The sequence below is a fragment of the Lepisosteus platostomus genome, chromosome 4, assembly GCF_059453375.1.
Source record: "Lepisosteus platostomus isolate fLepPlt1 chromosome 4, fLepPlt1.hap1, whole genome shotgun sequence".
NCBI lineage: Eukaryota > Metazoa > Chordata > Actinopteri > Semionotiformes > Lepisosteidae > Lepisosteus > Lepisosteus platostomus.
Genome location: NC_142614.1, coordinates 6,279,068 through 6,295,444, shown reverse-complemented (window position 1 = coordinate 6,295,444; position 16,377 = coordinate 6,279,068). Strand labels below are relative to the sequence as shown.

General features: G+C 53.3%; 1 protein-coding gene across 5 annotated transcripts; it reads left to right on the top strand.

The window, feature by feature from the left end:
* The first annotated feature begins 127 nt into the window (after positions 1-127).
* On the top strand, positions 128-14,617 carry b3gnt2l (UDP-GlcNAc:betaGal beta-1,3-N-acetylglucosaminyltransferase 2, like). Of its 5 annotated transcripts, none has more exons than XM_088627872.1 (2): positions 128-146; positions 10,742-14,617. In XM_088627872.1, exon 2 carries the CDS (start codon positions 11,246-11,248, stop codon positions 12,566-12,568), a length of 1,323 nt encoding a protein of 440 aa, XP_088483998.1. In that variant the 5' UTR covers positions 128-146; positions 10,742-11,245; the 3' UTR covers positions 12,569-14,617. The 5 variants fall into 5 exon arrangements, with proteins under 5 accessions (XP_088483998.1, XP_088483996.1, XP_088483994.1 ...); XM_088627870.1 differs by lacking the exon at positions 128-146 and adding an exon at positions 3,609-3,751; XM_088627868.1 differs by lacking the exon at positions 128-146 and adding an exon at positions 4,626-5,031.
* Positions 14,618-16,377: the final 1,760 nt, after the last annotated feature.

The following is a 16,377-nucleotide window of genomic DNA, read 5'->3' as shown; positions in this document are numbered from 1 at the left end:
GCCAGGCGTGACACTTATCCGTAGTTTCGATTTTGATTAGCTACGCGTCTTATTCCGAATATGATGAAATTAAGGGAAATGCAAATTATTCTCAAGCTCGGTGGACTGTGATCGGCCAGAACCGCAGGGGCATCCCGTCCGCTCAGGTGAGTCTCCTGACAGGTACGGGGGACAACGCAAGACTGAGGCGGCATTTCACAGCGGAGCAGAAGGGCGGACGTGTACGCAAGACCCCGCTGCTGAACGCGCCACAGAGCGCAAACCGCTCGGGACCTTTATTATTGCTGCAGCGCCTTACAGCTCTCGCCTGCTCGACAACAAGGGCACGAGGTGAAGTCAGTCACGAGTGCCGGGGGGGAGGGGCGGGGACACGGCAGTTCCGCTGTCTGTCCTCCACTGGCAGGCCTGAATTCTGCACCTGGGCTGTAGCTTCACGTGACACAGGGCGTAGTGTAGTACCTTCCAGGCGGTGGTATCTGACGGCAGAACCCGGGAGCTCCGCAGAGACCAGCATGAGCTTGCCCTTCACCAGTCCAATAATAATAATTATAATAGTACACTATTATATAGCGCCTTTCAAAGTGGCTTCTCAAAACACTTGACATGAAAAAGCAGATACAATGAAAGAATGCAGTAAAAGCAGAAGAAAAGGTTTGTTCTATAGTATTCCATCTTTCTGAGATGGAAAAATGATGTTTTTTAGAAAATGTTGCACATGTGGGTCAAACGTTAAGCCTGGATCAACTGTCACCCCCCCCGTTCCTCAAGACTGAAATTCAAGTCCAGCGCCAAGCTCAGATCGGGTTACTGCATTAGCTTCACTAGGTTGATGGGAGTGTGACTCCAACTTTGCCACAGTTTCAATTAAAGGAGATTTTGAGTCATGCAGCTTTCCAGGCCCGAGATGCAATGGCAGAGTGCAGAGACAGCCACAGCCACCTGGCACTGAGGTTTCGTAAGGATGTAGAATTGAGTGTCTTCAGAAGAGAAATCATCATTCAGAACATGTGATCTTACTAGCTGACCAAGTGGCCAGCTATTGTAAATGCATTTACGATAATAATGTAACTCATACGGCCACCATTGTGGGTTGTGAGAGCCGGCTTACCCACACTGTGACGTCACCGCCCTTCCCTGTGAATAGCAGGGACCGCAGCCGCTGGGCTGAGGGGAGATTTCCCTTTGGCTCAAGTGGCTGGGTCTCTGTTGAGTGACGCCGGAGGCCTGGGTTCGAGTCCCCGACGGTGGGGGGCCGACCTGATGCGGTAGCGGCGAGGGCGCCCACGTGAACCTCAAAACATTACAATAATAATAGGTGGCCAGTATCCAGCCCTGAAGAACATCAGACTCAATGAACCCAACTTCAGAACTGGCCCCTCCAGGAGAGAGAAAGTGTTGGCCATCAGTAAGGCAAGAGCCGACTTTAAGAGCAAAGTCAGAAACTTGGGAGTCTCAAGATGAGAAAGCGAGATGTCGAAAAGCAGCACTGAGGTCTTGGAGAGTGAGGATAGACTTTGAGCCGGACTCAGAAGCCATAAGAATATCGTCAGTGACTTTGACCAGGGCAGTCTCAGTGCTGTGATTGTCTGAAACCAGATTGCAGAGGTTCAAAGAGATTATGTGCGATGAGGTTGCTATTTACTTGAATAGCAACAGCACATTCTGGCAAGAAAAGATAGGTTGGATGAATGATGAAAACAGTTCAGATTGTCCAGGGCCATGTTTGTGTTTTTTGGCACAGGGGTGAGAGCAGCTATTTAAAAAGGCCCATTGGTACTACTCCAGACTGATGCATTATGCTGAAGGCAACAGGGCAGAGGGCAGAGAAACGGGCCTGAAATAAAACCGTGGGAATGGGATCTAATACACAAGCACTGGAGTTCATACGCGGTACCGATCTACTGTGGCATGCCAGGTGAAGAGGAGGCACACTGGCCCTGCAGGGAGGAGATGTAGCAGTAACATGGGCTGTGGAGAGAATCTCTCTTAAAAACTCTAAGATAGTGTCGCGACAGCGGGAAGAAGCAGGTATGTGTGGGACAGCTTGGATTAAGCTGCCTACCGAGGTGGGAGGACAGGTATCTAGGATTGTTCAGGTGGTTCACGATGATGGGGCAGTAGAAGTGGACGAGGTAGGAGATTCTTCTCTTATGTCCTTCAGTATTCCAGTATTCAGTCAGGTGCTCCTTTCAAGACTGAAAATGAGCAACCACACCAGGAAGAAGCCACCTGCTGTCTAGGCTGCTGGAGACGGCGTTCACTGTGTGCAGCTGGTCCGAGTACCACAGGGCAGAGTCAGTGAAGGAGATGGTCAGGGTTTTAAGAGGCGCTCAGGTGTCAGGAGTAGTTAACAGAGAGCTGTTACACACTTGCCTTCCAGGGTATCAGACAAAGGTGGGGGGGGGGGCGGGGGGGGGCAGAGCAGAATCAGCAATCACAGTCGGGTCAATGGATCACCAGGTGTGGGTGAGGCACGTGAAACAGGTACAGCAGTTGTAAACCAAAGAGAGCAGTTAGGTGATCAGCTCAGCTCAAGATAAGTGGGAAACAAAGGAGCCTTTTGCAGCTACTATGTCCAAGGTTCCAGGTAATAACTCAGATAAGGAACAAGTAAGAGGTTTATTCCATGCTGAAAAAAAGAAGAAAGAGAACACAACGTTTCGGCCGTGGAGCCTTCTTCACACCTGAAGACGGCTGAAACGTTGCGTTCTCTTTCTTCTTTTTTTCAGCATGGCATAAACCTATTACTTGTTCCTTTGCAGCCTACGCATGCTGACGCAGCTCCCCACCTGAATAACTCAGATACGCACTGCAGCTACTGGCAGTAAGCCTGGCTACTGTTCCTGAGTTTGTAATAATGTGGCACCATGATATAGACCAGAGGAACAAGTAAGGGCTTATTCCGTGAGGACGGCTCCACAGCTGAGGCCCTGTGTTCAGTTCTTCTCTTCTCGGCCTGGAACGAACCTCGACGTGCTCCTCTGCCGCCTGCGCCCGCTGACGCAGCACCCCGCCGGACCCGCGCGATGTGGAGGACCGTTACGGGGGGGGAGTCTGAAACTTGTTGAGCTGTGCGACTCTCCCGTCTGCTTGTCGGGAAGCGTCAGTTGGTTCCCGCAGGATCATGAGGTGTCCCGGGATTTGTTTTCCGCCACCCTCAAGCAGGACAGAACCCCCGTTTGTTGGTCAGCTCGGCTCGGCTGCCCCCCCCACGCACCAGCACGAGACACGAGACCGTGGACCATGGGGTACACCCCCCCATGAGCCCCCCCACAGCGGCAGCAGAGCAGCCCTCCCTGAGCCCCGGGCTGGCCACCAGGGACCCTGTTGCACGTCAGGCTGAGGACTCCTCCAGAGACGAGCCCACCCTCTCCCAGCAGCCCCCGGGCTACGGAAGGAGGGGGGGACGTGGCGGCTCAGACTGGGAATCAGCGATGCCCGGGGGGGGCGCAAGCGAGGGCTAAGGTTGCCCCCTCTCCCGGCAGGAGGCAGGCGGCTCTGCCGACACCAGAGGCTGCAAGACGATCTCGCGGCTCGGGGTCCCCCGACACCCCGCCCCCCCGGGAGCCGCCGGGTAGCAACGCAGCCGGCGTCGCTAGGAGAGCCACCTCAACAAAAGGCAAGACGGCTGTTCCTCCGGGCGCAGAGGCGGCATCAATAATTCACCCGCGGAGCAGGCCAGCTGTCTTCCAGCACCGCTGAGCGGAGTCGGGCTGCCCTGTCGAGCCAGGACCCCTGACACAGCCCCGGGGTGAGTGAGGCGGTGCGCGCCCTGCTGGGACAACAGTACTTCGTGTGACCATGGCTGGAGTCGTTTTCGTCGTGACACGCGCTGGGGGCTGTACACTGAGCCCTACTCCCCGGCGAGCCTGTGCAGGGTAGAGCAGGGGTGGGTACGGGCAGAGGTGAGCAAGTAGTTCAGGTGGGGACCCCCGTCGGCGTGCGTCGGCTGCAGACGAAACAAGTCAGAGGTTTATTCCAGGCTGAAAAAAGGAAGGAAGAAAGACACAACGGTTTCGGCCGTGGAGACTTCTCGGGTGGCAAATCCAACTGGTCCAGTGGAGCCAGAGTACCCCTGCCAGCGCGGTGCTCGGGGTGTGAGGCTCTGCAGACTTGCAGACTCTTGTGGGGGGGGGTGAAGGGGCTCCTGGAACAGCTGAATGCGGAGGGGGTGGTGGCAGCAGCAGCACGGCAGGGCTCCTGGATCCCCAGCTCCATGGAGGCCGCCGGTGGGGTGTCGGAGTCCTGTCTGCTCCCGGACCGCAGGAGAGCAGCTCGCTGGTCTCGGTGATGCCGGCTACCTGCAGCTCCTGCTGCTGCTGCCGCCGGGTCGGCGTCAGGATCTCCCTGCAGGAGGAGAGCCGCGGTCCTGTGAGAGCGATATCGGGGCTCTGCGGGGTGCCTGCTCTCCCGGACCCGCGCGGGCACCTGCGCAGCCGGCGTGCGCCCGTATCCCGGCCCTCGGGCCTCCTCTTCCCTGACCCGCAGCCGGGGATTTGGTTTCGGACCCAACAATGCGCACGGTATCTGAAGCGTGCCGCCCTCTTTTCCGCCCCCTCCCAGCCGCACACACTCTGTCGGCTCTGTTCACAGCCCGGCACGGCTCTCGCCTCGTGTGCCGCCGCCATCTCTCCTCTGACGCCAGGAGAGGAGACGGGCGCCGCGGCCCAGCCCGCTCTCCAGGTGTCGCCTTGCTCCGGGGGGGAGGCCCGGTCTCCTGGCTCTGCCCCCTCGCGCAGGGTGGGCGACCAAGGAAAACCCCTTCCTCTCGGGAAAAACAGCTGAGTGGGACAGGACGCGCCGTCCCACCCCCCACCCCCCCCGAGCTATTCTTAACGAAATTATTTTAACTTGGTTTCCGGAACACAAAACAAAATAAGAGAGAGAGAGAGAACAGAGAGAGAGAGAGGGAGAGAAAGGGGGCGGGTGGAAAGAACGGGGAAGAGAGACGATAAACAGAAAGGGAGAGGGAGACGGAGCGTGACAGAGCCTGCCCGGAGAGCCGGAGTCTCCAAGCGCCTCGCCGGCACTGTGAGTAACGCGCCCGATTTCGCCTGGAGAAGCGTGAGACAGGCGAACTGAGCCAAGCCGACAGGTCTCTGGGAGCCTCCCGGGGGCTTCTGCGCGAACCGCGAGTTGCGCCCCTTTCCCAGGGCGGGGGCCGCTGTACAGAGCAGTGCGGCAAGCGGCTCGGCTCGCTCGGGAGCTCTAAGCCCGGCTGAAGCGCCAGAGCCATGTAGATACAGTACGTACATATACAGTAGTTGTTTTCTGCCCTCAGGTTTAGCGCTGTATTTCTGTTTGTCTTGTTGTACCACGGAGCACACAGAGGTTTTCGGGGCTGCGGCTGGGGATAGTGCCGGTGTACTGTACGGACGCGGTGCCGGTGAGCTGTACGGACGCGGTGCCGGTGTACTGTACGGACAAACTGCCGGTATATTGTACGGACACGGTGCCGATACGTTGTACAGACCATGAGACTGTAAACTGTTAAGAGACGGTGCAGGTGTATTGTACGGACACCGATCCGGTATACTGTATAGAGACGGTGTGATCAACTCTACTACTGTTGATCACACAGTGGCCCCACTTCACGCCTGACAAGAGTAACCTGATGAGGAGCTGTCCGGTCACGGGTAGGGGTCGACATGTCCGAGCACACACGCCAGGCCACGCCGCGTGCCAGGCTGTCCAGTCGCACACGGAAGTGAAATCTGCGCACGTCGCGGTTTTTTTTTTTCCTGCCAGAGGAAGAATGGCTCGTGATGGTGCTGATCCCTCGTGCCGATCCAAGTCGAGGCGCATGTCCGTGTGATTGAAGGGGGGGGGGGGGGGTGAAGTATTCGCACAAAAGCAGGGGGAACAGCCCCAGACATGGCTGGAGTCTTACAGGTGGCTGTTGTTGATCTGTGAAACAGCCCGGGATTTGCACGGGGTTTGGGGCGGAGCGGTGGCTCTGTGGTTCAGGATCTGCGCCTGTGGCTGGAAGGTTGCCGGTTCAAATCCTGCAGCCGGCAGAGGAATCCTACTCTGTTGGGCCCCTGAGCAAGGCCCTTAACCCCAGGGGTGCTGTACAATGGCTGACCCTGCGCTCTGACCCCCAGCTTCTCTCCCTGTCTGTGTGTCTCATGGGGGCTGCGAAAAGATACATTCCTAATGCAGGAAAGTGTATAGGGGTGATAAAGTGACGCATGCGCTTCCAAAGTCTCGGTGCAGTGGTTTTGTAGTGGATTGTGCTCGTGCCCATTTCCTCGCACTTTCGGTACAGATCAGACCTGGTCGCATGGGCGCTGCTGTGGCGGTCGGGGGTGGGGAGATGGTCTTGTGCACGAACTTTGCAGAAGTGCGTCCGTGTGTGCGCCGTGTTTGTCCGCAGGCCCAGCTGATCGCAAGAGTTTCTCAGCGAGAGCACCTCTGTGGCCTGCGTGTGCGTCGGACTGGCGAGCGCTGGGCGTGAGAGTAAGTCATCACCGCCTCAGGAACTCCCCACAAACAGTTGCTATGCTTGTCAGTTTTGTTTTGTCCTTTCCAAAACAAAACCGAATTCTTCAGAAATCACAGAAGGTTTCTTCCTTCTACGTGTGCATGGTCTGCATTCTATGGAGGCTCTTATTTCAAGCCGTTGCGAACACCTGTTATCAGCACTTGAAGGAGGCATCCCGTGTCTTCACGACCCTGCACGTGGCAGTGGCTGTCTTCAGAGCAGGAAAGCGGAACCCGGAGTCAGATACCAGCTGAGAGGAAGTTGTGAGGACCGACGTGTGTCCCTGCGGTGCTGCCCAGCGCGGTGAGCGATCAAGGGGAGGCCCTCACCAGCACATAGGGGTACACGCGTGACCGTGTCGGGGGCTCTTCCCGAGCCGCGGGGTGGCCGTGCGGGGGCTGGTCTCAGGGGGCTGTGGCCGGACCTCTGGCTGGACCCGGGCTCCTTTCAGGCAAAGACACACCGTTCCTCTTCTCCTACGGTTAACAGGAGAGAAAGCCCTGTAGGCGTGCAGGTACAGGCTGGCCCACGACACCCCAGGCCTCAGTGCACAATGGGCTGAGCAGGTGGCGAAAGAACAGGCTGCCGAGAAGAAAAGAAAAAGAGGCGCCCTCCTCCCCTCCGCAGGGACTCAGCCTCTCCCTGTGTCTGTGCGGCCCACGCAGGCTGGCGAACCGGTGTGTCTCGGGCTGGGCTCTCTCCGTGCAGGGCGGGCTTGGCAGTGACGTCAGGAGCTGACCAACCCGTTCGGGAATGTGCCACGTGTGCGTTGTGTTGAAGGCCTCATTGTGTGTGCGTTTGGGGGGGGTACCTGTACCTGTGTGGCACGGGGCTCATGGCTGGGAGCTCAGGAACAGAAGACAGAAGTCGGAATTCCAATTTAGGTGGATATACTATCACAAAAAGGAGATTGATCGACAATTTGGAATTGAAAAAAAACGCCCTTTGTTTGAGATTTGCGGTCTTGGCTTTCTTAAAATAACTCGGAGACTGAACAGCCTTTATTCTTACTTCTGCAGGAAATATGATGCTACAGTATCTGACTACCTTTTTTCGATTCCCCTGAAATCACTTGATACAGGTTTGTCGAGATGTTTGTGACCAGCTATAATTGTGAACCACGAGGCTCCACCTGTCTCTTTACTGGCTGAGCTGGCTTGTTTAAACTGCAGGAACAATAGGTTCTCCACAGACGTTCTCTAGTGCAAACAAACCACAGGCTGGTCTGCAAGCCTCACTCACTGGAGCACCGGAGTCACTGGTGCAAAAGAGAGCTTCCTTGCAACGTTTCCATCGCTCGACCTGACTGGCACGATTATCAAAAGCAACCTCTGTATCCATTTACACAGCCAGAGATTTTACTACAGCAATCTGCGCGCACTGCTCACGGCTACAAGAGCACGCCCTGCCACACTCCCGGGCTGCGACTAGGGCCTCCCTCCCCAGTGGCCTAGAGGAACGTTTGCCGAGCCGAAAGGACAACGGAACCCAATCCCCTGGAGTCTTCAACAGAGAACAGTATCAGGCCGATGTACAGGTGTTCGGGATCCCGAATGCTTACTGGAAAAGCAAAACCCTCAGAATTACTTCGGGACCTCTAGCGATACAAGGACCCAGGGGACACGTACACATGCCGATCTCGTTTATTTAGGAGTGAAAAGAACAAAAAAAATAAGTGCTTTACGTCGAGAGCTGGGTAGGAGGGTTTGGAAGAAACAACATCCAGGTGAGAACACAGGATCAGTTTGCTACCAGCAATGAAATGAACCAATTGGGCGTCTTCTGTCTTTCGTCAGCCCAGAGGCCGTGCCCTAATTATTTCCTTCTGTGCCAACGAAGGTGTGCTGGGGCAGGAATGGTGGTGCCTATCTTACGCCTGGTGCAGAGGATTATGGACCACAGGGCTGATAACGTAAGCGTGAAGATGGCACTCACGATGCCGAAATCAAGAAACGCCTGCACCTGTTGAAACGTGCCACGGGGCGAGGACAGTGATGGCAACGGCGGTAGGCAAAGAGAATCGGGGACAGGCAGTCAGTTTCCCTCCCTGCCCAGCTGGCAGACGAGGCCGGGGGCAGTGTGTGTGTCGCTCGTCAGACCCGGATGAGTCACTCGAGTTCTCAGAAGCAAAAGTGCAACAAAAGGCTTCAGTCATTTCATGTGGCCTTTGTAGCTCTGCACTTCCGCTCCAGCAGCTCTTGAGGAAGAGCGTGTTTGCGTATCTGTGGTCAGTGTGGAGGCCCAGCACTGCTGAGGTGTGTTGTGTTTGTGAGTGGGCCTTGGTTCGCAGAAGGATTATCATTACTGTATATCCACTTTCCTACCTTGCACCTTGAACCTACTGTACAGGTGGTAAAGACTGGAATGAAACAGTCTGTGCACAGCGGTGCAATTCGGAGCATACTTTAAATGTAGGATCAGAACTCATTATTGTGCAGCTAGCTACATGGTGCTGTGCAGCGTTTCTGTTCTGGCCTGGGCGTGTGGTTTACTCTGTGCTCACTGTGTTTCTGTGCTGAGCCCATTTTGATTGTCTGTCTCCCTCACTCCCACTCGTTGGCTCTCAAAACAATAGGAACAATAGGAACAGGCTATTGTTCCTGTCCCATGCTCACTGCACAGGTTTACTGCACAGAGTACGCTGCCTGTTTGTTTTCCTGGGCAGGACTCTCTTCATTGTCTACTTCTGTTTGAGGTGTGTTCAATGTTTGTGTGTTGATCTGCTCTGTGTACCAGAGTCAGAATGTTTACTAGATTCTGCAATGTATGAGCTTGCTAGAGTCTGCACAATGTGCCTATGTGCTACATGCTACATTCTGCATTGTTATACATTGTGTCTGTGTACTCAAGTTTGTACCGTGTGTTTCTGTGCTTGAGTCTGTACTGTGTGTTTTTGTGCTTGAGTCTGTACTGTGTGTCCGTGTGCTTGAGTCTGCAGTGTGTGTCTGTGTGCTTGAGTCTGCAGTGTGTGTCTGTGTGCTTGAGTCTGCAGTGTGTGTCTGTGTGCTTGAGTTTGTACATTGTGGTTATGTGCTTGAGTGTGCACCTTGTGTCTGTGTGCTTGAGTCTATGCCTTGTGTCTGTACTGTGTGTTTCTGTGCTTGAGTGTGCACCTTGTGTCTGTGTGCTTGAGTCTATGCCTTGTGTCTGTACTGTGTGTTTCTGTGCTTGAGTCTGTACCTTGTGTCAGAGTGCTTGTGTTTGTACCTTGTGCATGTACTGTGTGTCTGTGTGCTTGAGTCTGTACCTTGTGTCTGTACTGTGTGTTTCTGTGCTTGAGTCTGTACTGTGTGTCTGTGTGCTTGAGTCTGTACCCTGTGTCTGTGTGCTTTTGTCTGTACCCTGTGTCTGTGTGCTTGAGTCTGTACTTTGCTGGAGTCTGCACCATTGCCTGTGTGCTAGTCTTTAACATGTGTGTTTGTTAGAGTCAGGATTGTATATGTTACAAGTGTGCTCTGTGTGTATATATTTGACAATGTCTACACAGTACGTGTATTCATAAATCTGCTGCATGTTGGGTTTGGAGTCTGCACTACATGTACTTTTACTAGTGTCCATACTGTGTGTGAATGTGTAGTGTTAGTGTCAGCACTGTGGTTATGTGTCAGTGTCACATTGTAGTATGTATAGTAATTGATTGAAGGCCTGCAGAAGCTCAGATAATGTCTGTTACATTTGCCTACTTCTGCTCTTTCGGATATTAGCTTCCTGATGCAGTGCAGCCAATGCCTTTCATCATCATTTTCTTAAAATAACATTGTGGCACTAGGGCATGACTATGATAGGTTATGATCCAGTTATTGTGATAAGAACCCTGTGCACATGCTAGACCAGGGCTACAATTATCAAGAGATTCAAATAAGGAGGTGGTGGGAGAGAAACTCTTTAACGTCTACAAGATTCACAGCCCTGAATGCAGCACAGCACTAAAAAGCTGTATTTATACCCCCTGCTCTGTACAGGAAACAGACTAGCCCATTTCCTCTAGATCGAGGTCTACGTCCGTGCCAGCTTATCTCGGAAAGGGAATTATTTCCAGTCAAAGCTTCGGAGAAAGCCTTCTGCTTGCTTCCTTTTAGTTCAAACAGGCAGTAGAGCGATGTGTCAGGGCCAAGAGACTGCATAAGCCATTATGCGTTCAGTGACCTTTGCTTGTTTGCATAACTTTGACTACTTTTACCCCCCACCCTTCCCCGAATCTGGTGGGTGTTGATTGCGGGCTGCGTCACTGAGCTGCAGTCTCGGTGTGTTTTTCAGGTGCAACCGCGGAGGAGGCAGAGGAGAGCGAGGTGTGTGGGGCTCTGCTGCCTCTGGGACGGACGAGGAACGAGGACCTGCAGCCTCTCGCCTGCCTGCACGTGTCTCCAGCTGGCGCTGACTCTGCGGAGGCGTAGCTTTCATCAGAGGAGGTAGTCTTGTTCTTCTGGGGTGGACACAATCTGCCTCTGACCAGCTGCTTGTGCGTTTTCTGAGCACCTTGCACAGGAGGACACAAATACACCGCCCGCTCCTCTGGACGTCTGCTGCCTCCGAGTAGATGAGGGGTTAAAGGAAGAAAAGGAGAATCAAATCCTTCATATCACGAAGATATCTCATCGTCATCTTCTTCTCTCCTCTTCTCACCTCTCTCTCTGACCTCCATCTTCTCCAACACTCACCTTCTCTCCTCTCTCTAACACATTCCTCTTGTCTCCTCTCTCTCGTCCTCTCTCTCCTGCATCTCTCTCCTCTCTCATCCTCCTGCCCCTGGCTCCAGCAGACATGAAGAGAAACAGGTACCTCATCGCCATCATCCTCTGCAGCTTCTCCCTCATCCTCTTCTACTCCACCCTCACTCTCAACGAAAGGGTCAGAGGCGGGGATCAGGGAGGCTCACCAAATCCTACGCCCAATTCTACCCACTGGCTCCCAGCAAGGAATGAGACCAAGGGAGCCTGGAAAAACAGCCCCTCTCCAGGGCCCCTAGATCCGAATGGCAAAACCAAGACCTCCCCGTCCACGGCAAGGCCGCAGGTGCAGCAGGTCTCCATCTCAGAGCAGTTCAGGCAGGCCATCCCGCAAAGCAGTGCTTGGTGGAACAGGAAGCAGCATGAGAGCTTCCAGCTGCTCGCTGCTCAGCAGCTGGATAAAAGCACCCAGAGCCAGGCCGCCTGTCGGCTCACCAGCAACGCCCTCCGAGCTCAGATCCAGGATTTTGACTCCTACCCCGCCCTGTACCGCGACTTCCTGCAGGCAGAGGGGTGCCGAGACTACGCCCTCCTGATTGAGCAGCCTGGGAAGTGCCGATCCAGGTTCGGGGGGGAGGGGGAAGAAGAGATATTCCTCCTCCTCGCCATCAAGTCCGTGCCCGAGAATTTTGTTCGGCGGCAGGCCGTGCGCGAGAGCTGGGGAGTGGAGATGGAGTACGACGGACTGCGGGTGCGGACCGTCTTCCTCCTGGGGACCACCTCTGGCGAGGACGACCCCGACTTAACGCACCTACTGTCCCACGAGGCCCAGCGTCACGGGGACCTCCTGCAGTGGGAGTTCAGAGACTCCTTCTTCAACCTGACGCTGAAGGACAACCTGTTCCTGCAATGGGTGGACCGCCGCTGCCCCCGCACCCATTTCATCTTCAAGGGCGACGACGACGTCTTCCTCAACACCCCGGAGCTGCTCCGCTACCTCCGCTCGCTGCAGCCCGACCAGGCTGGCCGGCTGTACATGGGCCATGTGGTCACCCAGGCCAGCCCCTTCCGCAGCGCCAAGAGCAAGTATTACGTCCCGCAGACGTTCTACGAGGGCGCCTACCCCCCCTACGCCGGCGGGGGCGGGTTCCTGTTTTCAGGCTCCCTGGTGCGCCCCCTCCTCAGGCTCTCCCTCTACATCCCCTTCTTCCCCATCGACGACGTCTACACGGGGATGTGCTTCCAGGCGCTGGGGGTCGCTCCGGTTCTCCACAATGGCTTCCAGACCTTCGACATCCGGGAGCAGGACCGAGAGAACGCGTGCGTGCACAAAAGCCTCCTGCTGGTGCACCAGCGCAGCCCGCAACAGATGCTCCGACTGCGGAGGGCGCTGGAGGATCCGGGGCTCCGGTGCTGACCGAACTGCCGCACGGTGGCCAGAAGAAGCACTATACCTCTGTTCCTCGATGCCGGCGGAGCGCCGGGCACAATCCACCCGGCCGACAATGATGTCACACCAAGGATCTTAGCACTTTAACATGTATAGACTGTACTTGGTCCTGCAAGGTTTATTTTTTTCATCACTTCCGTAGTAGTACAGCGCATTCCCAAATGGTTGACGGAACCCAGCTGGGCCCAGTCTGCGGTTCCTCTCTCGAGCGGCTCCGCTAGCGACGGAGACGGGTCGAGCTCTGGGATCCGGGCGGCGCGGGCTCGGCCCTGGGTCGTGTCACCTCGCTCAGGGGAAGGGCTGGGTCAGTCAGTGGGGCTCGAGTCCTGCGGGGCGAGAGACACTCCTGCCCTCCGGTCGGCACCGAGCCTGTGTAGCTGGGGCTGCGGCACCAGTGATGCACCTGTGGGGGAGCGGAGCAACAGCAATTCTAAAATAAACAAGTGCCTTATCTGTGGAAACTTGTGCATTAGAGAGTAAATATAAGTTATTTTTTTATTTTATTTAAAATAAGCCATAACCTGCCTGTGGAGGTGGAGTCATGGTTAAAGAGCTGTGGTCCTCTTGTCCAGATCTCACACGCCCTGTTTGTGAATATTGCTGAAGGGTCCCTGTTAGCTGACTAGAGTAGCTAATGATAGTGCGGACACGCTTATTGAAACACCGACATGCTGAATGCCTGACATACAAACTAACAATAAACCAAGAAAAAAAACCTTTGTACAGAAACTTCTCAGCGCTGGTTGTGGGGATGGATAATAGTGTTGCACAGGCTGATGAAGCCGACAGATAGATGACTGTGCAGACCATTCCTGTGTAGCACTAAAATACATCCCCTGGACCTCCTTCCTCCTCTGCTCCAGTTCCTCGTTCAGTACTCTACCGCTCTGCAGGTGCTGAGGAATTATGAGAAAGCACCATATCAAGACCACTGCCCTGTACTGCTGAAAACTTTTTGAAACAAATGATTATTTATTATTTCCTGTCCTGTGAAAACTGACCCCAAACCTCGTCAACAAAGAAAGATTGCCATTGTTGGAACTAAAGACTTTCTTCTCTCAGGCTTTTAATTGCTCAGGTCATTGGGTTAAATCCATGCTGGACTCAAGTCTGTGCCGCATGGATTTAGTGCAGGAATAAATTGCTTTTTCAACCTAGATGGCATTTTGCTGTAAATTTCCCCAGTCTTTTGGTTCCTCTCGTGTCTGTTGTTGAGAACACCAGAAAGGCCACTTACAGGAGCTGGTCCGCTCAGACACCCATCTCTCTGCTCCTGCTGCACAGCCGCTCATCAATCTCGGAATCTCGGAGGAACATCAGCTTGGACAGCATGGCCGGGCGGAATGTTGCAGACACCCGCTTCTCTCAGTGTAAAGGTTAGGTTAGGTGCCTTGTAATCGATACCGTTTACAATGAGGGTGGAAAGCTCCAGTCCTACAGTACCAGATTGCTGAGGGTTATAGAGCCGGCTTTCAATTAGCACCTGATTAAGACCTGTAAAACAGCTGTTTGATTACCCAAGTAATTAGTTCAATTAAGTGATTAAGGCCAGAGATGGAATGAAAAGCAGAAACAAATAGAGTGCCTTGTCCTGATCCAAACACTTCTTAGCTTTTATTAAAGGAGCTCACAGTTACTTAATTGAACTAAGGAGCTGCATAGGACATAATTTTCTTTACATCCAGACACTCAAGTGTCAGATTTGGTACTGCTTAGTTTTAAGAAGTTGAAACGGCACAAGAGCACGGATTAGTCAATTAATATAAATTAGTCAACATGTCTAGTTAATCGATGTGTGTCTGAGCGGCAGGAAGTGTCTTGTCTGGGTGGCTGAGAAACCCAGACTCCCTGGGGTTCCTCCTCTTCCTCGGGAGGAAGTAACCTCTCGTTCTGAATTTCGGGTGTGAGCCTTGACCTTTCCAGTCTGTTTCCGTGTGCGAGTGTCTGTATAGCTGGGACTGTATCTGCTGTTCATCATTACTTTGAACACTTAATTAAAGGGGAACTGACAATGGATTTCAAGCTTTCATTCCTGTCGCCATTATTTTTTCTGAGCTCAAATAATAGCATTTTCTCCATGGCTGCTGCTTTTTAAGATGTGGAGCGTCAGTTTTCACGGGGGGGTTGAACAAAGGAGAACCACACCAGGTCCAGAGGTGCAGAACCAGGCGCTGGGCCTTTCACCAGCCAAGTCACTTAAAGAGCAGGAAACTGAGCTGCAGCACTTTCATTTCAAGTGACCTAAACTGACCTTTTCAACCACTCACATTTATGGATTTCTGTAGTACAGTGCTAACAATTTATTGTTTAGATTGTAAAGCTAGCACCGGTTATTTTTTAACCAGACCGCAGGCTGTAGTCCTTTCTTAGCAGAAAGCTTCAAAAAAGATCTCTCTGAAAAACTAATTCACACACAATGAACTGCACCAGTTGAAATAGTACACATCACCAGACAGGCACCAGAGCTTAGGGAAATAACTCCTTACACTTATTTAGATCTTTTCTGGACACTCCACTCAAAAGCACTTTACAGGTGACCATCTGTAGACCACCTGGATGTCCACTTCGCTATACTGGGGCATTAGAACCCACACAGTCTGGAGGGGGAGGGCCCCTACTGGTCCCACTAACACCTCTTCCAGCAGCAACCTTAGTTTTTCCCAGGAGTCTCCCATCCAGGTACTGGCCAGGCTCACACCTGCTGAGGTTTAGTGGGTTGCTAGTTGTGAGCTGAAAGCATGATAGAGCTCATTACCTCAAATTTACATTTAGTTCCATACGTGTTCGGATTTCTTTAAACAAAATTCCAACAGGATCAGAGAGGCCACTTTCCACCCCTGAGGGAAAATGAAGCTGTTGTGCAGGTTTTGATCAGGGGATTCCTGGAGTGGCTGATGGGTCTCATCAGTTTTGGGTCAAGTTCAATGTCACTGATTCCGCGAATGCGGGTGCGTGTGCGTGTGCGTGTGCGGTGGGGGGGGTGAACATTAGTCACGTGTCCATCACTTTATCGTGCCTTTTGTCTGTCTCTGTTCCCATTTGAAACACAAACTCTGCTGCTGAACAAACAGGCCAGAGCTGCTTCTCACTGAACATCTCAGCCACAGGGTCTGTTGTCCTTAAACAGAGTTCACAGGTGGAGGCGATGCGTGAGAGAGAGAGGATGTGTGAAAGTGTGTGTGTGAACGAGTGTGCCTGTGCTTGTGTGTGAGAGAGCACGTTTCTGTGTGCTTGTGTGCGTCTGTGCTTGTAAGAGCATGTCTGTACTTGTGTGTGAGAGAGCACGTTTCTGTGTGCTTGTCTGTGACCCTGTGCTTGTAAGAGCATGTCTTCGCTTGTGTGTCAGAGCATGCCTGTGTGTAAGATCATGTGTGAAAATGGTGTCTGTGCTTGTGTGAGAGTGTGTGTCTATCTGCGAGTGTGTTTGTGCTTATAAACCAGAGGAGGCTCTCTAGCCAAGCTGGTAGATGGCAGCTAATTGATAGAAGAATCTCAACCAGCCGTTTCTTCAAAGATACTAAGGTATTGGCTTTAATAACATGGCCGGGTACGTTGTTCAGGAGTCCAGCAACTCTCTCGGTAAAGAACTCTCCTCTCCCATGTAGTTTCCTCTTGTGCCTCTGGTCTGTGTCATCTTAAGTTTAATATTTCAGAGAAATACTTTCGCGAGAGAACCAAGTGCGAGCGTGTTTTCACTACACCAGCAGCACCATTCTTAGCATTAAATCGCGGTGGCGTAAAACACCGTGAAACTGACGCAGCAGAAATCAGAGACG